Source organism: Mustela putorius, unplaced genomic scaffold (assembly GCF_011764305.1).
Source record: "Mustela putorius furo isolate JIRA1106 unplaced genomic scaffold, ASM1176430v1.1 tig00000407_pilon_pilon_pilon, whole genome shotgun sequence".
NCBI lineage: Eukaryota > Metazoa > Chordata > Mammalia > Carnivora > Mustelidae > Mustela > Mustela putorius.
This window is the reverse complement of record NW_025421373.1, coordinates 8,452,303-8,473,286: the sequence shown is the minus strand read 5'-3', so window position 1 is coordinate 8,473,286 and position 20,984 is coordinate 8,452,303. Positions and strand designations below refer to the sequence as shown.

Genomic DNA, 20,984 nt, shown 5'->3' with positions numbered 1-20,984 from the left:
TGGGAGATCCGTACAACTGTTCCAATTTGATAAGGTGTCAAAATAGTATCCTAACTGTCCTTAAAATACATTGGTTTAATAGATACACCAATATATTTCACTGTAATGTGGAATGTTTACATAGGTCAGTTGTTAGGTGTAGGTTTTATCAACCACATGTAAAGGGTTGGCTCTACTGCTAACGTCTTATTGTACAAGGTGGTTCCTTGCTTCCCTAATACCCTGCCCACTGCACAATCAAAACCAACCCCAAACCTCATCAAGTTTCTCCACACACCACTGTTCAACCAACTCCTACTCACACACCTGCCTCTTTTTCAAAGAAGGAAGATACTATACACCATCTTAGTTTGTAAATTGACAATGGATAGGGACTGAGAAGTTTGAATAAAGGTGAAAATGGAAACTTTCCCCATTTGAGAATGGGGCTAGGGGTAGGAGGATAAAAAGTGACAAACAATAGAATCTTTCTTCCTCCAACTGCATCTGGTTTTGCTTACAACCCGAGTCACTTGTATTTTTCCTCCTGAGAGAAGAGGAAATTGTTTCTGCCTGTTAACAGTTAAAGAAATATAGAGACAATTACACTGGATATGAATTTCAGTTTAAGGGATTACCTTTATTGAACAAGTTGACTTCTCAATGAACAGGAGTTGAAAAAAAAGGAATTCTCATTCAAATGAGCTACACATATAAATGATCGTGAAAGGGAAGTAATTTGGGACAGGAAAATATGTAGAAACTGATCATCAAAATTGTTAAAGAAATGCCACTAAAACTCTACGACACACACCTCAGAAAATCTTAAAAGTTTGGGTCTTCATTCAAACAACTTGTTGAGCCAGTCTATTTTATAACCTATAATTAACTTCTTGGGATGTGGGTGTTTAAATACAAATCCTGAATACAGCTTCTTTTCATCCCAGGCTATGTTCAATTGCTTAAATAAACAAGCTTGTTCTCCCCCTGCACTTACCGAAATTGGCCTTCACTAGCTATGCACAAGTACTTAAAGTGAACTTCTGAACTGAATTACCTGATTAGTATAGATTTCAAGGTAAGTAGCCTAATTTAGACTATTTCAGAATAATGTGGCCTAATTTTACATTCAAGACCTTTCTTTGAAATTAAGAAAAAATGAAATATAATGGAAAATTGATTGTTCTGCCTACAGATTCCAAATAAAATTAAAACACAACTGAGGAACTAGGAAAGATACCTAGAGTAATCCTGCCATAGAAGAGTTCTTACAAATTAGTAAAAGATAACTACCACACAAAAACAAGATTAGTCACAAAAGAAAAACCAGTATCTACCCAAAAAAGGGTATTCTTTTTTTAACCTACCAAACTGACAAAAGTTATTTCACTATACAAGGGTACAAGTAAATAGATGAACAGATGACCTCTGGTGAAGTACAATATTTAGGGGGGCATCTTTTCACTCGAGTTCCACTTACAGGAAACCACAAGGTGGTACAAAATAATTTATGTCAAGAAATGTTTGCCATAAGCATCCATACCTGAAATACTGTAATATCCCATAAGGGACAGATAGTACAGTATAGCAGAGTAGAATACGATGCAATTATTAGTCATGTATAATAAAGACATGAGGAAGTGATTAATAGGATATAAAAATAAGTGGGTCACAGAACACCAAACACATGATATACACATGTGCACATCTCTCAGTCTCTTCAGCGGCCACCTACCTGTCCACAGCCACTAGCACCCAGAATCTTGTCTTTCCCTCCTACTAACTGACCTCTAGAAGGGTAAGCCCAGTGCTCTTCACCTCAGTTCTTTCATTAGGGGAGCAACTCAAATATCAACTCAATATTCCAGTGCCCTCCAACTACTGTTCCACTTTTCTTCCTTTTACTATTAAATTATCATTTATACCCACTGCTTCTCAATTAAATCTATAATCTACAAATACTTCCAAACACGTATTAACTCATTTGATTCTCAGAACCTAAAATTTATTGTAAAATTTTTTTTAAGATTGTATTTATTTTTGTGAGAGGGAGGGAGAGCGCACACCTACTCTAGGGGGCAGCACAGAGAAAAGCAGACTCCCTGCTGGGCAGGGAGCCCAATGATGCCTGACTCCATGGACGGACCCTGGGATCATGACCTGAGCTGAAGGCGGACGCTTCACTGACTGAGCCACCCAGACATCCTACTGTACTTTCTTGAGGTGAGAAATCAAGATCAAGGATTGGCTTTTCCAAGGCCTCATTCATTGGGACTCAGGGACTCTCAGTAAGATGCTTTTTCTACCAATCTATCTGCACTTTATCATCCGAAACTAAGTACCTAATTCATTGTTTTACAAGTAATAATGACCCAATAAATCTGTTTGAATTTCAGCTTCGCTAAATCCAAAATTTTAATCCAAGAAAGCAAGCCTAAACCTGAAGTGTGCTGAATTTTCAGTAATACCAAACAAGCTTTGAAAAGAAAAACAGAAATGAACTGATGAGTTTTGGTGACATTCAGAAAAACATACACACCACTGAAGCCACAAATTTTAATTTGGTATCTCTTTGTCTAAATTGCCACACTAGTAAGATATAAGGTAGTCCTGGATAATAAAATGTATTTACACACTGAATACAAAATAAATATAAAATTACTGAAAAGTTAGTTATCCACTGATTCATTTTGCATTCCCACTGTTCATCTTCTGTTTCATTTTTCTTTGCCTTTTATAAATCCTTTTCTTTCTTGCTTTCAAATCGACTTTGGGCTCTGGCTTTACCCACTGTATTTCTATTGGCTTCTCCTCGGCTGGTGTAACAAAAACATCTGCAGTGGGATCATGTGGAAGAATAGTCTTTGGTTCTTTCTTTTTCATTTTCTGCGCATCCTTCACTTGTTGTTTCTCTTTGTATTTTGCAGCTGTGATGCTTCTTACAATACGCCGATGCTAAAGACAACAAAAATATCAGATGCTTTCAAAATAAAAACATACTACATATGGACATTCACTTGTGAGACTTATTTTCCCTTCACTCTTGTCATTAAAAAGAAAACTAATTTGCAAGACAGTATGCAGCAAAAAAAAAAAAAAATTAGTTTCACAGTTAACAGAAATCACTTGACAGAATCACTTTGGCCAGCAAGTTCTGGGCGTCAAGGGACCACTGAACAACAAAATTAGCTTACCATGTTTGGTGACTGGTAGTGAGGATTTTCATATAAAGTTGGTCCTCCAAAACTTCCCTGGAAAATCTTTATGAGATTTAAGACAAAGCGAGGTCCTATTTCTACAAGAGCAGCATCTTCTTCTATTATCTTTAATAAAAGGGAAACATTTTAGTTTGGATATACTATTCGTCAAAGTTACACTGGCTATAACCTTATTACAAATATGCCTAAAAGAAGTTAGAACCAATTAAATTAAGGTGGAAGTGAAACTTGGCAAGTGCCAAATTCTCAGTATTTTCTGAAATATATTACTAGTTACAGGTAGTTGTCACAAGAAAATACTAACTTTTTTCCAGGGTGTTCTCTCAAAATTTAGTAATTTCAACTTGGTCCTTATCTTGCTTCTCACAGCACACATATTCTTGAAAAACTGTGGTTAAATGAGTTTTTAAAACTGCTACCACTGTAACAGATTGCATTAAAGTACCCTATGGATAACCCTTTCGAAATGTAAGTCAATTCCTAAATTGTATTTCTTTATTTATTTTAAAGATTTTATTTATTTATTTGGTAGAGACACAGAGAGAAAGGGAATACAAACAGAGGGAGTGGGAGAGGAAGCAGAAGGCTTTCCCAGAAGCAGAGAGCTGATGCGGGGCTTGATCCCAGGACCCTGGGATCAGTGACTTGAGCCAAAGGCAGATGCTTAAGGACTGAGCCACCCAGGCACCCCTCTCAAATTGTATTTATATGTCTAATTCAAATTAGATTAAAGGGTATATAAAAGGATATATGGCCAAATTTACTTTTGAATGGCTTCTGATTGTGGCAACTTCTGAGCTACAAATACAAACACAACACTGTTGGTTCAGGTATGTCTGCCCTCAGAGGCTGCGGGGCTATGTTTAAGTCACACTGCAGGGTATCCAACATAACACAAGATTACTTCACAAGCTGCTCCTTCCACCTCTCTTTCTTTAGTGTATGTGCTGCCGAAGCGAGCACGCCTCTCTACCTTTCTGACTTCTTATTCTGCCAAACTCCTCCTTCAATTTTCCAGAATCACCTCTCCTCCTAAACAAGTCACTGTATGACTTATCTCACAGTTCTCATTGAATGCATTCTACAGAGATCATGTTCTTCTAAGTCTTAACAACCTCCACCTACAGATTCTAACCTTTTTAGAGATAAATTTATATCTTACTGAATATATAGTTGCTTGTTACCAAACCCTTACTCCAAAACCAACTGATAGCCATTGGAAAAAACTAAGTAGAGAAGTAGGAAAAGTATGAGACAGCAGTTAACTGCTACAAGTCTGTGGGGGCAAAGAACTATTTAAAACAAAAGGACTTATTATTTGCATCTTTTACAGATGCTATATACCCCACTTCATTTCAAAGTATAATTAAAAATCAATTAAAGCTAACCTGAAAGTTCCGAAACCATATCCTATTATCCAGAATGGTAAAAGTAAATACATGGTCCACAAACGGTTGGCTTTTGGGATGATATCGTGGTGTACTAAAGATCTAGTTTAAAAAAAAAAGAAAAAAGAAAAGTTAATGTCTTATTCTAGCGCATATCATGTATGTTTTAGATAGCTAAATTAACAAAAAGTCCAAAGGAGACACACATTTATATTACTGAAAATACTTTCTAGAAAAGATATTTACCTGAATTAAGAGTTCTTTTAACAAAGTATAATGTGGTGATTCATCAAAAGCCTATAAAGATAAAGTGAACATATTATTTGACAACAGCAGTGTTTTGTTTAAAATTGTGGACTTTTTGATAAATTGAATTACAAACCATATTCACTAAAGAGTAAGAAAATTAGACCTCATACACTAATGAGAAACTTACGGGGTCAAAAGACAAAAGGGGCCGAGAACCTTTCAAACAGTTTCCGGTCATCTTTAGTTCAGCTAGGGTATGGACTAGAAAAAAATACACCAATAAAAGTAGTTATAACTTTAGCACAATTGTCTCAAAAGAGCATTTTCAATTTTGTCATTAAAAAAAGTCTTAAACTGAGTCAACTTACTGTTTTGAACGAGGAATTTAGCAGATGGCCCATGAGGTGAATTTGAAAGCCTAAAAAATATGAAATTTTTCAACTAATTAGAATTTAGAATGTAGTAAATTCTTACTACCTCAGTTTAATAAAAGACACCATACCATGTTTGTAACATCCACACATTTAACTTTCTTTAAAGGTTTCAACTTTTGTGAAACCAAATGAATTTGCTTCATCCCCTGGCCCCTTCTTTTTATGTAAAAGACTAAAAGGAGTCTATACCCTAAGAGATTTAAAAAGAATAAGTCCATTTACAAGAACAGTTCCACCTAAATCTTCCTTAACACATTATCTTACCACATATAGAGATCCTGTTTTTTCTTAGCTTCAAAATAGATACATTTATTGCAGTTTTTCATTTCACAAACCTAAACAAAGTATGAAAAAATGAAGTAGATAGTAAAAATGAGAACAAAAGCAATTAATACCTATATTCCTCCAAAAGTACTTAAGCAGGTTAATAGGCTACAAAGGTCTAAATCTAGGTAATTTCACAAAAAGAAACATTTAAAGTTTCCCTTAGGTATACTAAAGTAAACTAGATACTCTGGTCTCTCTTCTGCTTACTGGGAGCCTCTATCTTCAACCATACTCCCACATACAATCCCCAAAGAGCAAAAAAAGATACCTGAGGGGTAAGGCACACTAAAATTAGCCTTATCAATCTTAGGAAAATACAGTCCTTCAAGAGCCAACTACATCCAATATAATGATTATTTTTATTTTTAACTCTTTAGCATTTTGATTTTAAGTTCAAGAAATTTAAGATTTTTCTTCCTAATCTGTATTATCATTTCTGCGATTTCCATTCTGTGAAATCACTAAGGGACTGGTGAAAGGCAGAAGCATTCAAAACATATTTCAAGTTGAATTAAACTTCAACATCTTGAAGGCTTATACTACTTTAACATTCATAAACTACCTAATATAGTACTCATCAACCTCAACTACTTGAGACTTTAAACCTAACAGCTTTAAAAACTCTTAGGTCCAATATTTTTGTTTCTTATTGGTCTTAGAACAAACAACAACACTAAGTTGATTGTTTCCTAGTCAAGCTTCAACTGCTAGAAACTCATAACTTTTTTTCACCTATCTTCACTTGAAATTATACTTGTTCACGGACTGAATCCCCCATTAGTATGTAAGCTCCACTGGATGAAAGGGGGCATTATTCTGTTAAACAGTTTCTGCAGCAGTAGAATAAGGCCATTTATAACAGAAGTTCAAAAATCCATGCTAAATGAATAAAAGAGGCCTTGCTAATCACGAAAGAAAATGATCTTAAAACACAATTCTTCTAAATTTTTAAAAGTTAGCTTTAAAATATAAATTTAGTATCTTCAACAACCCTTCAAAAATTAACCTATTAATAACTTGTAGTGTCTTAAGAGCAATTACCACGTGTTTCACCTTTAATACTAGCAAAATACTTTCTAAAATGTGTGGTTTTAAAAATATTTAATGAACATTTTATTTATTTTGTACAAGTTGATAGTTTTTATTAAGTACCCATTATAGGGGCACCTGGGTGGCTCAGTGGGTTAAGCCTCTGCCTTCGGCTCAAGTCATGATCTCAGGGTCCTGGGATAAAGCCCCGCATAAGGCTCTCTACTCAGAAGGGAGCCTGCTTCCCCGTCTCTCTCTGCCTGCTTCTCTGCCTACCTGTGCTCTCTCTCTGTGTCAAATAAAAAAAATCTTTGAAAAATATATTAAGTACCCATTATAAATTTAGCACTGTATTATATATAATGAGAAAAAAATATATAATCCTTGTCTTCCAGAAATTTCAATGTTTGGTGAAATAAGACAAATACAAGAATGATCAAGAAATAACATATTCTGAATCACTATGAGACTCAGATAGTGAGAAACAGACAGTATTCAAACTGTAAGATATAGAGAGTATATAAAAATTTATAAGGCAGATTACTGGAGTCAGGAAAAATCTGAGTTACCTTTTACAAAACAATTTAAAGGTCACTGAATAGGGGCGCCTGAGTGGCTCAGTGGGTTAAGCCTCTGCCTTCGGCTCAGGTCATGATCCCAGGGTCCCTGGGATCGAGCCCCACATCGGGCTCTCTGCTCAGCGGGGAGACGGCTTCCCTCTCTCTCTCTCTCTGTGCCTGCCTCTCTGCCTACTTGTGATCTCTGTCTGTCAAATAAATAAATAAAAATATTAGGGAAAAAACAGTCACTGAATAACTAACTTATTGTTTAAATGAACAATCTTTAGTATTCCAAAATATTTTATTCCTAAGTAGAGTTCCTAGAATATTTTACTTCAATTACTATCTAAAATTACCTCATTAATGACAAATAACTTGTCTTTACGATCCATTTTTGTATCTATAAAGAGAAAGAAAGAAAGTAAATAAAAAATTTCAAAGCTACTTCAAACATATCACACATGCTTTCTAAAAAAGTATTTTAAATGTTTTTACAATCTTCAATTTAAAAGAGATTTAATTTTCAAAATTATTAGACCTAAAAACACATGACCTCTTTAAAAATCTTGTTCATTTTTTATAAAAATGACTAGAGAATAGTTCTTGAGAATCATAAAGTATGATCTAAGCAGTGTTTCTCATCAACTTTACATATTGTGTAGGTCCCTTTCACATATGGAAACATTTTCACAAACTGAACTATGTTTTAGGATTGCAGTTTAAGGAACACTCACTGAAGAAACCAAAATTTGAACCGAAGGAAATGGATTGAAAAAACTTTTTCAGATTATCACAGAAAAAAAAAAGCAACAATATAAGTTAAATCTTTTCTGAGTTTCAGAGATATGAAGATATAAGAGCAGACCCCAGTTTGAGAAATAGTGGTCTAAGGAACAAAGCTATAACCTAGAATGAAAGCCAAAACTCCTCCCAACACAGGCACAAAAACAGCTGTGTGAGGGTACTGCCACAGTTCTAAATTTGAAACTTCACTTGCCTGCAAGATACACCACTGCTAAAGAGAATATATTGGCATTTAGACGTAGGTTGAGCCCCAAATTAAAGGTGCTTGAAATCCCACTCCAGCCCATTAACTTTTTAATACGAACAGGTTTTTCTGTTTGTTTTTAATGCCAGATAGTGGGGTGCTTGGTGGCTCAGTGGTTAAGCATCTGACACTCAATCTCAGCTCAGGTTTTGATCTTGGGGCTTTGAGTTCAAGCCCTGCACTGGACTCCATGCTGGGCATGGAGCCAACTTAAAAAAAAAAAAAAAATGCAGTTACACGAAGTCCTCAATTATTTAGAAGAACAACCAGATCATGACCTCTGAGAACATTACAATTAAGGCATTCCTGGACCTTCAGGAAATGTTTTGATAACTAGGATATCTAAGAAAGTGAAGGGAATGTTTAGTGAATAAAGTATTTCTAACAAAATATTAATTAAAAAAATCTTGTCATTGTTCTGAGGCAAAAGAGTTCTTTACCTGATTAGGCTGAACAAGTGACAAGGTTAAATAATGACTTAAAGTGAGAATATAGAGACAAGTTTATAAATAAGAATATTAAAAGCGTATGATATAAAGGCACCTGCTTTAGAATGAGGCATCAACATTCTCAAGTCTTGCATTAAATGTCTCGTTCTGAAATTTATTCCTCTAGAAGAGAAGATAAGAATCCGTTCCTTATTTTTCCACTTGCCCTAAAGAAAAAGAAAATGTTAAGATTTTTAAATCTCATACTCATACCTTGTTTTTTTTTTAAAGATAGTTTTAGAAGTACCTAGTTCTTAAATACGCCATCACCCTCTAATGTATCAAGACTACATCCTTAATTCTGCCTCTCTCCCATATGTGTAATTCAGAGAACTGAGATGTTTCACTATACATAGAATCCTTCCACGCCTGAACCCAGAACAAACTCCTCAGTCAATATTCCTTTCAAAAGAAAATTTTAATATTAATTTAATTTAATATTTACTAATATTTACTGCAATCCTAAATATTTAATATTTACTAATTTAATATTTAATTTAATATTTAATTTAATATTTACTAGTCAAATCCAAGTATTTGACTTAATACCTCAAATTCAACTCTAGAATACTAAATCTTAAATCTAGTAAGTTTCCTGTTTTTCTAATGAAGTCAGCCACTGTTCTTATGTGGGAAGATAGTCAACAAGCAAGCAAATCAATAAAGACACAAAGGCAAGAACAGCATAAAACCCTTACTGAGATGCTTTGCCATTTCTATTCTATATGACAGATAACACAACATATCTGTCATATAGGATAGGATAGAAATGGTAAAGCATCATGGCAACATGTGATGATGCAAAAAAGTAAACTTGAAAAGTCCCCATTTTATCTTAATATTCAAAATTTAGATCCCCTACCTAAAAAACAAGCTAAAGATAGCCCCTGGTTCTGATAAAATAACACAGCCAATGAAAAGTTAACTCCTTGTATGTAAGTATGTAGAGACACAGTAATATTCATTAAAAACTTCCAGGTAACAGGCTAAACAATTCTGACAATCTCTCAGTGGTATTTACTGACCACGGCTCCCTCCCAGAAATACCTTCCTTGACTTTCTTCATTTTTGGTCTTTCTTCTTCCACCTCTCCGATTCCTCCTCCTGACTTGAAAAACTCTTTCCTAGTCCTCTTTTGGTTTCAGGTCTCTCACTACAGAGTTCTCATAATCATTCCATAAATTCAATTGTCAAATCTATAGAAAGGTAAGGAACTCTCTCCACTCCTAATAATCCAAGTATTTGACTTAATACCTCAAATTCAACTCTAGAATACTAAATCTTAAATCTAGTAAGTTTCCTGTTTTTCTAATGATGCAACCATCATTTCTATCCCCCTGGCTTTGAATTATCTATTTGCCTGTTTCTCCTATATCATAGGCACTACTAAATGCTGTCAATTTCTCTTTCAATTTCTCTTAATGCCTTCCTATTCACAGTGCCCGCATTCAGATTCTTATTATCTTAAATCTCCTAAAATGGCTAGCCTTCCCGGACAAGAGTTTCTCCAAAAGGTCTGGTGGACTAGCACCAGCTTAGTCTTTTTTTCTTTTAAATACTACCTAGAGCATTTTTTTTTTCTTTAAAGATTTTATTTATTTATTTGACAGAGAGAGATCACAAGTAGGCAGAGAGGCAGGCAGAGAGAGAGGAGGAAGCAGTCTCCCTGCGGAGCAGAGAGCCCGATGCGGAACACGATCCCAGGACCCTGAGATCATGACCTGAGCCGAAGGCAGCGGCCCAACCCACTGAGCCACCCAGGCGCCCCAGCTTAGTCTTTTTAAAGCACTGTTTCAATCACATCCTTAACCCACCAGGATTTTCTAAACAAATTCCAATATGACATAGCTTTAACACTGGATTCTGAAATATATTTCTATTTCTACCTCACTATTGCTCTAAATCAACCCTACCTTTTAGCTAATCTGACTCTATTTTTTAGATTTTCAGCATTTTTCCTCCACATCAATGCCTTTGATCACTTTTTCTTCTTTGCCCTCATACAGTTCCCTCTCATTTTTGAATACTGAATACTGGAAATGTGCCCCTACTTTGAAATCCACTCAAGGAATAAATCCTTCATGATCCCTTACATGACTGTCCAAGGGTAAAAGTAATTTCTATATTCTGTACTTCCAGAGAATTTTTCATACAATGACTCAGGTCATAGATACTATTGTATTTCCTTCCAGGTTAAGGGAAGAGTGGGAGCACTAACATTTACTGAAAATCCTCTAGCAGTCCAGCTTATTCTTCACAAAAAGTAAAGCACATTTTCTTCCTCTTAATTTGCAGATGACAAAAGAGCTCAAAACATGGACATTAACTATCAGTAGAGCTAGAATTTAAACTCATCTTTCATTCCTCAGAGCTAACTCCTTTCCTAGTGCTTTCCACCACAGATGGTCATTTATCACCTACTACCTGCTAGAGTACAATGCTAAGGGCCAGGAAAGTAGAAACAGAATCAAAAGCAGAAACAAATCAAAGACCACCTCTGTCTCCAAAGTACTGGATCTAGCTTACGGAATGGAAGTTAGGCCCAACAACTTGTGTTCACCTTCTTCTGAATACAAACCATGAACTTACATGCGTTCCTAAGTTTTCTTCTAATCTCCCAACACTTCAGAAAGAAAGTCCTATTCTAGTTTAGAATCCCAAAGCCAGAGGAAACCTAACTTCGGACAGTACCTGACGTATATAAAAATATTTGAATACAAGAAAAGTTCATTCTACCTCGTCTAGCTTTCATCAACCCTTAAGAGTTAAAAACCTGATCAGACAAGTCAAAGCCATTATCCCAAGGGCAGCAATTTTTTAAAAAGGACCGCCTGACAAGCTTCAGGATCCCAGAATGACAGAAACTAACTATGGCGGAATAAGGGGACTAGTAGCCATTGGAAGATATAATATACTCAATAGCGAGAACTAACTTTAAGGAAAAGTAATACCACCCCAAATGGGGGAAATGGAGTAATCAGAAGACACAACACTGGGACTGAATACCCCAAAGGTTGCTTCCCTGTGAACCGTTCGGAAGCCAGCGCGCTTCCTCGGCCGCTGCCTCCAGAAGACGGCCACGTGCATGAGAGCTAGCTCTAAGCGCGGTAGCCTGTCTGACCCGGACGAGAGCGGAAACCGAGCTCCGGTAACAGGCTACTCGGAAATTACCAAAGCACTTATCAGGGAGGTAGTCCCAGGGAAGGCGTGTAGAGCTGCAGGTGTAACCTGGATGTAAGCTCTACCTTGCAAACGGGGCCTGGGATACGGTCTCTCTCTTCTTCTTCCACCTCTTCTGCCATGTCGAGCAGCTTAGCTGGCTGCTTGGCAGCTTTTTCATCCCTTTTTGGTTTTTTCGCCTGAACCGCCAAGCCTCCACGCCGCTTCCTCTTGGTCGCCGCCATCTTGCCTGAACGCCTCAGGTCTCGGCTTTCCTTCCGGCTGTGCCGCTCGCTCCCCTTTCCGATCTCTATGGTACAGAGCGCTCGGCTTCGCAGTCCCCCGGCTCGATGGTACTTTTTTCCGGTTTCTGATGGCGCATGCGCGGCTCTCTAGGCCGCCTCTATCTCTGTGGTGACGGTGGCCGAGGTGGCTGTCTGGTCTGAAAAGAGTGGCGGGATCCGCTGCATTTTCTCCCCAAGCTACCTGAGAGGCGCGGCTGGCTTCTTCGGTGACCTGGCTGCGAAGGGCTCTCGGGCGTCCGGATCCCGCTGGAAAGGTAAGGTTTCCGTGCCCGGATCCCGGGGTCACGAAATAGATGCCGTCTCTTGACGGGTTGGGGAATGGGGTTGTGTGGGACTCCAGGATCTCCCGAAGAATGGGGGCCCGCCCTCCGCCGCCTGTTCTGTTAGGGGCAAGGTTAGGGGTGCCGGACAGCTCAAACCCGACTCAGCGGGGACACGTAATCCAAGTTTGGGGGGACCGCCCCCCAGTAGAGCTACCTCGTTAGTTACCTGTTCTCATTGTTCACAACTTTTTCTGTGTTACTGGCCCCTTACTAAAGGCGAGGAAATCGTAGCTTAGAGTGAAGAGTAATTTCCCCCAAAGTTACAGAGAGTCGAAGAGGCAGAAATGGGGTGCCACCGGCGGAGTTCGATGCCCAGGCCTCGCCTCAGCGAGGGTTGACATCGCGGGCCTTGCCCGCATTGACCGGAGCTTGATTGTCGAATCTCATCAGGTGTTTCGTGTTCCTCGGCAGCAAGTGTTGGCTCCGGGAACATCCCTTGGGACCAATGTGCAGTGGACGATGCCCCTCCTAACCCCACAGATCCAAGACGAGAATGACTACAGCTTAGTGGCCAGCCTTGACAACGTTAGGAATCTCTCCACTATCTTGAAGGCTATTCATTTCCGAGAGCATGCTACGTGCTTCGCTACTAAAAACGGAATCAAGGTTACAGTGGAAAATGCAAAGTGTGTGCAAGCAAATGCTTTCATTCAGGTATGGAAATAGGCATCTTTTAAGTGATTTGCCAACAGTCCCACAGTGGGCAAGTGGCTGAGTTGGGATAAGAACCCAAACATTTGTTTCCAGTATATGCTCTTGACCAGTATTTCCATTTTATTGGTTATAGTGTGCCCTTACAAAGCAATATATGTATGGTTCAGATAGGATTTCAGATTTAATCCAAAAATTTTTTAAGATTTTATTTTTTGATATATATATAGAGAGAGAGAGCACAAGAGCAGTAGAGTGACAGGCAGAGGGAGAGGGAGAAGCAGGCTCCCTGCTAAGCTGGGAGACAGATGCCATGGGGGCGTTCAATCCCAGGACCCTGGAATCATTACCTGAGCCAAAGGCAGCCACTAGTAACTGAGCCACCCAGTCGCCCCTAATCCAACATTTCTTTGAACACCAAAGTGCACAGTGTACCCTCAGGTATAGAGGGATAGATAAGACATGGTTCCTGTCCTCAAAAGAAATTGAAAACTGCTATCACTCATGCATTATCAAATTGTTTGGCTATTTTCCAGATGACTTTAGCACTGTTGACAGGCAAAAGATGAGAAAAGGGAAAGTCCTGTGGGCAATAGTTTAGATCAAGAAGCTAGGTCAAAGACCTTTCATAAAGTTGTGCATGGTACTGAAGTCAGTTACACCTTTAATTACTGAGTAGTAGCATTCTAATGGTAATAGTTGAAAAAGCTGAAGATGTGGGGCAGCTGGGTGGCTCAGTGGGTTAAGCCTCTGCCTTCGGCTCAGGTCATGATCCCAGGGTCCTGGGATCGAGCCCCACATCGGGCTCTCTGCTCTGCAGGGAGCCTGCTTCCTCCTCTCTCTCTGCCTGCCTCTCTGTCTACTTGTGATCTCTGTCAGATAAAAAAAAAAAAAAAAAAAAAAGCTGAAGATGTTTTGATGGGTAATCAGAAATTATTTTCATGGGATCAGCACAATATTATTTTTAAAATACAGAAATCTAGAACCTTGTCTGTGAGTTTTCATTAATATATATGCACTTTCATGTTTACTTTTCTTCACAGGCTGGAATATTTCAAGAGTTTATAGTTCAGGAAGAATCTGTTACTTTTCGAATAAATTTAACTGTCCTTTTAGACTGTTTATCAATTTTCGGATCAAGTCCTATGCCAGGTGAGCCATTTTATTATAATGACAAAAAGAAAATGCTCAGAAAAATACAGGAAAGGTTATTAGAGGTAAGAAACATATCTTGGAAATTGCAAATTCATTTCTCACTAGTCACAATCATGGATTCTAACTTTTTACATTAATAGAAAGTATAGTAGAAACTATAGTTCTTTTCCTATTTACAAAAGTATTTATAGTAATTTTTTAATTTACAAAGTTCAGGGGTTTTAAATTTGGACTGACCAAGAGAAGACTTTGAATATGTGTTAATTAACTTGAACATTGCAAAATATGTATTAAATACTTTTTTTTTTTCTAACCTGTTCAGGATTACGGTTTAGTGGCCAAGAAAGAGAGAAACCAATTCTCCTCACACCTAGTTTGTTGTTATTTCTTTAATCCTGTTTATAAATTGTCTATCTCCTGAAATGTTTAAAATATATGTTTTTTTTTAGGACTAGTGAATTCTGTTGCTATGGATATAAAACTACAAGGAATCCCCCAAAGAATGATTTTATTTCTCAGGAATCTAGAGATTAGCTAGGGAAAGCGCAGTGTGGTTCTTTAGAAAATATATTTTAATTTTGTACTGAAAATTCCATTATTATCATACATTTTCCTAATGCAGCATTCCCTAGCTGGTTTTTCATAAAAGCATATACTTTCCCTCATTCCTCATGGTGGCTCTCCATCCAGTAGGAGAAAAGGAGCTAGAATGTCTAGTCCTATTCCTCCTTCTCTCTAGTGGTTTATAGTGTTAAAACCCACACCACCATTAACTACCCTCTCTTTTTTTCCTAGTTTGAGGAAATGTACATACTATCTCCCAAAAGGAAAGGTTGGAAGGATCCTTATCTCAATGAATACACTGATATTATCGTACTGACAATATCAAAGTAGTCCACTCTTGCACACCTTGCACCTTTGAGAAAGAGCATAGCTTGTTCTGCAGTAATTCTGTTACTTGCAGTATTGGTCCATGTAAAATCTCCATCCTGGAAATTATACATATATAAAATCAGTAAGCTATTTCTGAGGTGTTTTGGCAAGCTGGAAAATGATTTCAAAGAGTTATGTTTTGTTTCCTTTGCCAGTTTTATTAGTTATCGTTTGAATTGCCTACATGTAACTGTTATCAGGGAAAATATGATCCCTTTTTAGAAAGAGATGCATACATATGTGCTAGAAATTGGGCAGAGTAAAATAATCTTCAGGAGTTTTATGTATCATTTAAGGAGAAGTGGAACCTGCATTATAAAGCTGAGCCCAACATATGATTTATTTCCATTGCAGGGACTTTAACTGCACTTCGGATGTGTTACCAAGGTTATGGTTACCCTTTGATGCTATTTCTGGAAGAAGGAGGAGTGGTGACAGTCTGTAAAATCAATACTCAGGAGCCTGAGGAGACTCTGGATTTTGATTTCTGCAGCACCAATGTTATCAATAAGATTATTCTGCAGTCAGAGGGGCTCCGTGAAGCATTTTCTGAATTGGATATGACAAGTGAGGTGCTACAGATCACCATGTCTCCCGACAAGCCTTATTTCAGGTACTTGAACACAGGGCAATGAAAATTAATACTGTAGTCTTACTTTCTCTCCCTGCTTACACATTTGCTTAGGATGCAGAACTTTCATTCTCCAGGTTCTTAGAGTTTTCAGATCTTTAGAGAGCTTTTACTCTTACTTCATACTTTTATAGATCAGGAAACCTGCAGTCCAGGAAGAATCACTCAGTATTTAAAGCCTCATAGTTAGGTAGTGTTGGTTGGTAGGTGAATAGCCCTGTCTCCTACTTCATAAACTAGTGGTCTTTTCATTGTACTGCTTACCGCTTACTGCTTATAGATTGACGTCACGAGGAAAATTTGGGGTTAAACTTTTGGCAAAGATGTTTGTATCATGTGGTATCTTTTTCTTCCCTTTCAAGTTAGTATAGGATGCAAAAGGAAGCCAATGTTTTCTATACATGGTTCATTCACTATTAGTCACCTGCTGTGTGCATAGCTACCTTTTTAAGCACTTTGGAAAGGAATGGCTTAAAATCAAGGTGAAGAAAATATAAGTGAAACAGCATAGAAGGAACAGAATTGTGTGCCACTAAGTACCAAAATAATGCACAGAGACGCTTAGAGAACAGTACTGAGTACTGAGGGGGGAATTGATCGCTACAAGCTTCCTAAGGGAGGGCAATTTTCAGCAGAAATACAATGTCAGAAACTCTCAAGTTGCTCCTAATGTTTTGAACCAACAAATTATGAAATTTTCAGGATTAGAATCAATTTGGAAAGGGGATTTAAATAGTTTTCTTTTGAATTACATCAGAATATTAAAAAATAAAGAATAAGAATAAAGGAGCTAAAAATACATAAGGAATGAGAGGTGTGTTCTTTTTACATCTACTCTAGAAAAACAGCAGGCCCTTATCATGCGGCAGTTAAAAATTTGGCTCAAAATTTGGTTAAAATATTAACCAAAATGGAAATTCTACTTAAGCATTGATGGGAATTAAAATTCTGGGCACTTAAACAGTATATTTCAGAGATGCCCACCTAAGGGATCTCTCTCCGCATAGGCAACTAGGTAGATCTTGATATCTTTCATCTCCCGTATGGGAAATGATTTGGTGGTGGGGAACTAGGAGTTGACATTTTTTTTCTGAATTTGTTAAATTTGAGGTGTCTCAGACCCTAGGGAGTACTTGGACATAGAGTTCAGGATGTCAGTCTAGAATGGCAGTTGAGATGTGAGAGCATCATCCAAGCTGGCTATGGACAAGATGGCTCAGAGAAGAGGTTAGTTAGAGGAGAGAAAAGGTGGAACCTGAGGAAGACCAGCACCGAGGCCCTCTGTCACTGTGCTCACACGGTACTTACCAATGTGTTAACCCCATAACAAATGATCGAAAAATTCTTGCAGATTAAACAAACATAAACATTAACAAATTGCTAAACACAAACTGCTGATCCTGCCACGCAAGGAAAAGCATGCAACAGCCTAAAGAGCAGTGTAAGATACAGAAGAGCCAGAATTCTGGGGTGTGGTGGTGAGGACGGCGAACAGGACCCCAGGCTTGCTGGTGATTCCACTCAGGGTCTGCCATCACTCCTCAAACTCTCTCTCCTTTTACGTATTTCTGATTTAAGGGTGAAGAAACGTTGAGTGTAAAGAGTAGAATTAAGCTAATGAAACTGAGGCAAACACCCCTGGATTCCTTTGGTGGTTGGTTTTTTCCAAAGCTGTTTATTAGTTGCTAGATCTTCTGAATTCCACAGCATCCTGCGAGAATCTTTATTACTATAATTGGTAGTGTATTGTGAGCATTTGTTTATGTATCTCTTTCATTCACCAGAATGAGCTTCTTAAGGAAGCATCTTCTTTACTGAGATCCTAATGTGGCTTATTGTTGGACCAATGAATAAATGAATTGCTTTTTTTTTTTTTTTTAACTATAGATTATCTACTTTTGGGAATGCGGGAAGCTCCCACCTTGATTATCCCAAAGATTCTGATTTGATGGAATCATTTCATTGTAACCAGACCCAGGTCAACAGGTCAGTTCTTAATATATTGGTGGTGAAGGTGAGGTTGAATATCACATATCTATTAAACGTAAAACTTTCAATCCATTGCTAAAGGTATAGCATCCTAAAGATATAAACAGTATCTTTATAAGATAGTATCTTTATAAGTAAACCCAAGTACTGGGTTTACTTGGGGACTTGGGGTCGTGACAGTGATTGAAATTTTATAAACAAAAGATATTAGCAAATTGGATAAGTATTTGATTTTATCCTTAGGTTTGTTACTTGGTAGTTTTTGGCTAATTTTTGTCCTTTACTTGGAGTTATGAGCACTGCTTCAAACATGTCCGAATAAGAACTGCTTTTTATTTGCTCCTCTACAGATACAAGATTTCTTTACTGAAACCTTCTACAAAGGCCTTAGTCCTGTCTTGTAAGGTATCTATTCGAACAGATAACCGAGGATTCCTCTCATTACAGTATATGATTAGAAATGAAGACGGACAGATCTGTTTTGTGGAATATTACTGCTGCCCTGACGAGGAAGTTCCAGAATCAGAGTCTTAAGTATGGTCTTCCCTGTAACCTCCACCCAAACATTCATGATAGGTCACTTTCTCATTCTGGGTATATAGCATCTCCAGGAGACTGTGTTTTCTAAAGGAAAGAAGCATGAAGGAGATGGGAATAAGGTTCATGTACTCTAAGAGTTGCTGTGTATTTGTTAAGTAAATGTTTTCATGTAATCATAGATTACACACTACTGGACTGTCCTGGGGTTGTCTTTTGAACTCCTCATCATGAGCCAAGATGAACAATCTATTTAAGTGAGACATTTCAAGAGTCTAAAAATTTAAAGTTTGATGAATCCATACTGGAAATATACTTTTATTTATTTACTATTAGAAAAAGCATCAACGTATGGGCATTGCTTATTAGTTTGAATTCCGAAGAATATATTGTAAACGTGGTTCTCAAGGTGTGGCACCTAGATCAACAGCATTCAGCATTACCTGGAAGCTTGTCAGAAACTCTGGAGGTGGGGCAACAATCTGTAGCCTAAGAAAACTTTCCCGCAGGAAATTCTGATGCATGCTAATGTTTCAACAACTGTTTTGAAGGATGCATTTTTTGTTTGTTTTAATAGTATTTAATTGCACTGAAGTGATTACTTTTACATGTGATTTCTTCTGTGATATTCTGAAGTTTAGGCTTTGCCAAACAAGTCTGAGTAATTATATGATTTAAAGTACACATTTTCAAGAAATCAATGAACAAGATATAAAACAGTCTTCAGAGTTAGAGGATTTCTTCTTGTTCTCTGCAACTGTTCAGTGCAGTAAGTACTGTAGTAAGTACTTATTAGATATCTTCTGTTTGCTTATAAAAGTTTCTCATCCAAACCAACATGGAGAAAACCAGTGAATAATTGATTTTGCACTTTCTTGGGTAGTTTTCCATCAGTTTTTATGTCATGTAGATATTTAATAAAATGAAATACTAAAATTATCTGGCTTATTTTCTAGTAGAAAAAAATTACATAAATAAAGGTCCTGTACCATGTGATACAGCTCACTCAGTGTTGGGCAGGCGCTGTTGGCCTTTGTGGGTGGGACAGTACTTCATGGGGAAAAAATTCACCCCATTGCAGAATTTATTTAGCCTTCCTGGCCCATGCCCACTAATGCCAATCCTTGGGACCTGTGATCCCCACCCCCGCTATTGATGGTTAAGAACCATTGAATAATATTCATCGAAAACATTCATCAAGGGGTATATTTGGAATGCCCAACCTTAAAATAGGCAACATGGCACGAGAGGAGATTGGTTTGGAGAGTAGTTCAGCAAAGCACTTCAGGGAAACACACCCCCAGAACAGTTGTGGGCTCTGCTCTCCGGCACATGGACAGTTCTGGGTTTTGAGCCCAGAGCGACTCCCTGATAATTTCTGAGCCCCCCAAGTCATCTCAGGATGCCGGCAGGTGCAAGAAGAGTTGGGAGTTTTATAAAGTGTGGTACATGTTCAAGAAGAAAATGGATGAATCTACTAAATGTTGTGCACACATTTTTTTAGATGAACATCAAGAACAGGACAAATTAAAAAACCTAGTTATGAAATAATTAATCAGTCAATTTCAAGGACTATAATTTTCCTTTAAAATAGGGCAGTTATTTTTGGGTTTTGTTCACTGGTATGTTCTGTACCTACAACAGTGCCTTGTATGTAACCTATTCAACAAATACTTACTAGATGAAAGAACCTCCATTTCAGATTATCTTTTAGCATCTTATTAGTCACTGTCATTTCAGCTATTTAGCCTTGAAGTGATTTTAATCCAACATATTTTAAAAGACCTGTGAAGGATTTAAAATATATATTGGCTTAATAGGGAAAGATTGACTTTTTGCACATTGAAGACCATCATTTTAGCTGCACATTTCTTTAGCTCTTTAGAATTCATAAGCTAAGGAATGTAAGTTTTTCTCACCCTAACGGAAAGGTACTGATCTAACAATTTCCTATTTAGTGTGTTCCCTCTGACCTAGGAATTTACTAGTTTAACTTGTTCAAATTCCTATGATGGTCCGCTAGGGGGAGTGCTTTTGCAGCCCGACCAGGACGTGTTGGTGATGGCACATTCATTTCATGTATCACACACAGAAAAATAAAATCTTATTTTTAAGACCTTTAGTTCTGCCTTTTTGAAGTTTATCTCATTTTCTTATTAAATTGTGCTTACTACAGGAATGAGTAGTTAATCTTTTTCTCCATTTTTAATGTTTTTTCCTGTTTGATGATGGTGTGCTTCCACCCAGAATTGATGAAATGATTCAAAATAAAAACAAACGGAGTTTTAAAATTCTACTTTTCTAATAAAAATAGATTTTGTAACACAATCACTTGTATAAGAAGCCACAGAGTTTTTGTAGTGTATCAGGTAGTGCTGGTAAGAATTCGTTACAGTTGCTGAGAGGGCGGCGTCTGGCAGGTGTTCACAGTTTAGGCTGGGGAATCTTTCTGAACAATGTTCTCCCTTCTTCCCTTCCATGTCATCACACTGACTTCCCCTTCTCCCCATGTGAAACAAAATCTACTGGATCCAGAAAAACTGGGGAAATGGTATATTCTTTCTTCTCCTAATTCTGTCAT

General features: G+C 37.5%; 2 protein-coding genes across 4 annotated transcripts; one reads left to right on the top strand and one right to left on the bottom strand.

Moving 5' to 3' along the window:
* Positions 1-598: 598 nt before the first annotated feature.
* BRIX1 (biogenesis of ribosomes BRX1) lies at positions 599-12,162 on the bottom strand. The gene is made up of 10 exons (XM_004738043.3): positions 11,966-12,162; positions 8,776-8,887; positions 7,541-7,584; positions 5,533-5,603; positions 5,203-5,252; positions 5,022-5,095; positions 4,832-4,882; positions 4,586-4,687; positions 3,174-3,302; positions 599-2,934 (listed from the first exon to the last, which is right to left on the bottom strand). Exons 1-10 carry the CDS (start codon positions 12,122-12,124, stop codon positions 2,665-2,667), a joined length of 1,062 nt encoding a protein of 353 aa, XP_004738100.1. The 5' UTR covers positions 12,125-12,162; the 3' UTR covers positions 599-2,664.
* Positions 12,163-12,256: 94 nt separating this feature from the next.
* On the top strand, positions 12,257-20,694 carry RAD1 (RAD1 checkpoint DNA exonuclease). Of its 3 annotated transcripts, none has more exons than XM_013052025.2 (6): positions 12,257-12,438; positions 12,919-13,161; positions 14,202-14,310; positions 15,601-15,859; positions 17,765-17,863; positions 18,314-20,694. In XM_013052025.2, exons 2-6 carry the CDS (start codon positions 12,967-12,969, stop codon positions 18,318-18,320), a joined length of 669 nt encoding a protein of 222 aa, XP_012907479.1. In that variant the 5' UTR covers positions 12,257-12,438; positions 12,919-12,966; the 3' UTR covers positions 18,321-20,694. The 3 variants fall into 3 exon arrangements, with proteins under 3 accessions (XP_012907479.1, XP_004738098.1, XP_004738099.1); XM_004738041.3 differs by having other exon boundaries at positions 18,217-20,694; XM_004738042.3 differs by having other exon boundaries at positions 12,898-13,161; positions 18,217-20,694.
* Positions 20,695-20,984: the final 290 nt, after the last annotated feature.

Excerpts from the sequence above, each read along its gene's own strand:
- BRIX1 (XM_004738043.3), bottom strand. The coding sequence starts at position 12,124 with ATGGCGGCGACCAAGAGGAAGCGGCGTGGAGGCTTGGCGGTTCAGGCG. Across the intron at positions 5,604-7,540 it reads AGTTATTTGTCATTAATGAG|GTTTGTGAAATGAAAAACTG; the intron begins GTAATTTTAGAT and ends TACTTTGTTTAG. Across the intron at positions 4,883-5,021 it reads CCCTTTTGTCTTTTGACCCC|GCTTTTGATGAATCACCACA; the intron begins GTAAGTTTCTCA and ends TTATCTTTATAG.
- RAD1 (XM_004738041.3), top strand. The coding sequence starts at position 12,967 with ATGCCCCTCCTAACCCCACAGATCCAAGACGAGAATGACTACAGCTTA. Across the intron at positions 15,860-17,764 it reads CCCGACAAGCCTTATTTCAG|ATTATCTACTTTTGGGAATG; the intron begins GTACTTGAACAC and ends TTTTAACTATAG. Across the intron at positions 17,864-18,216 it reads AACCAGACCCAGGTCAACAG|ATACAAGATTTCTTTACTGA; the intron begins GTCAGTTCTTAA and ends GCTCCTCTACAG.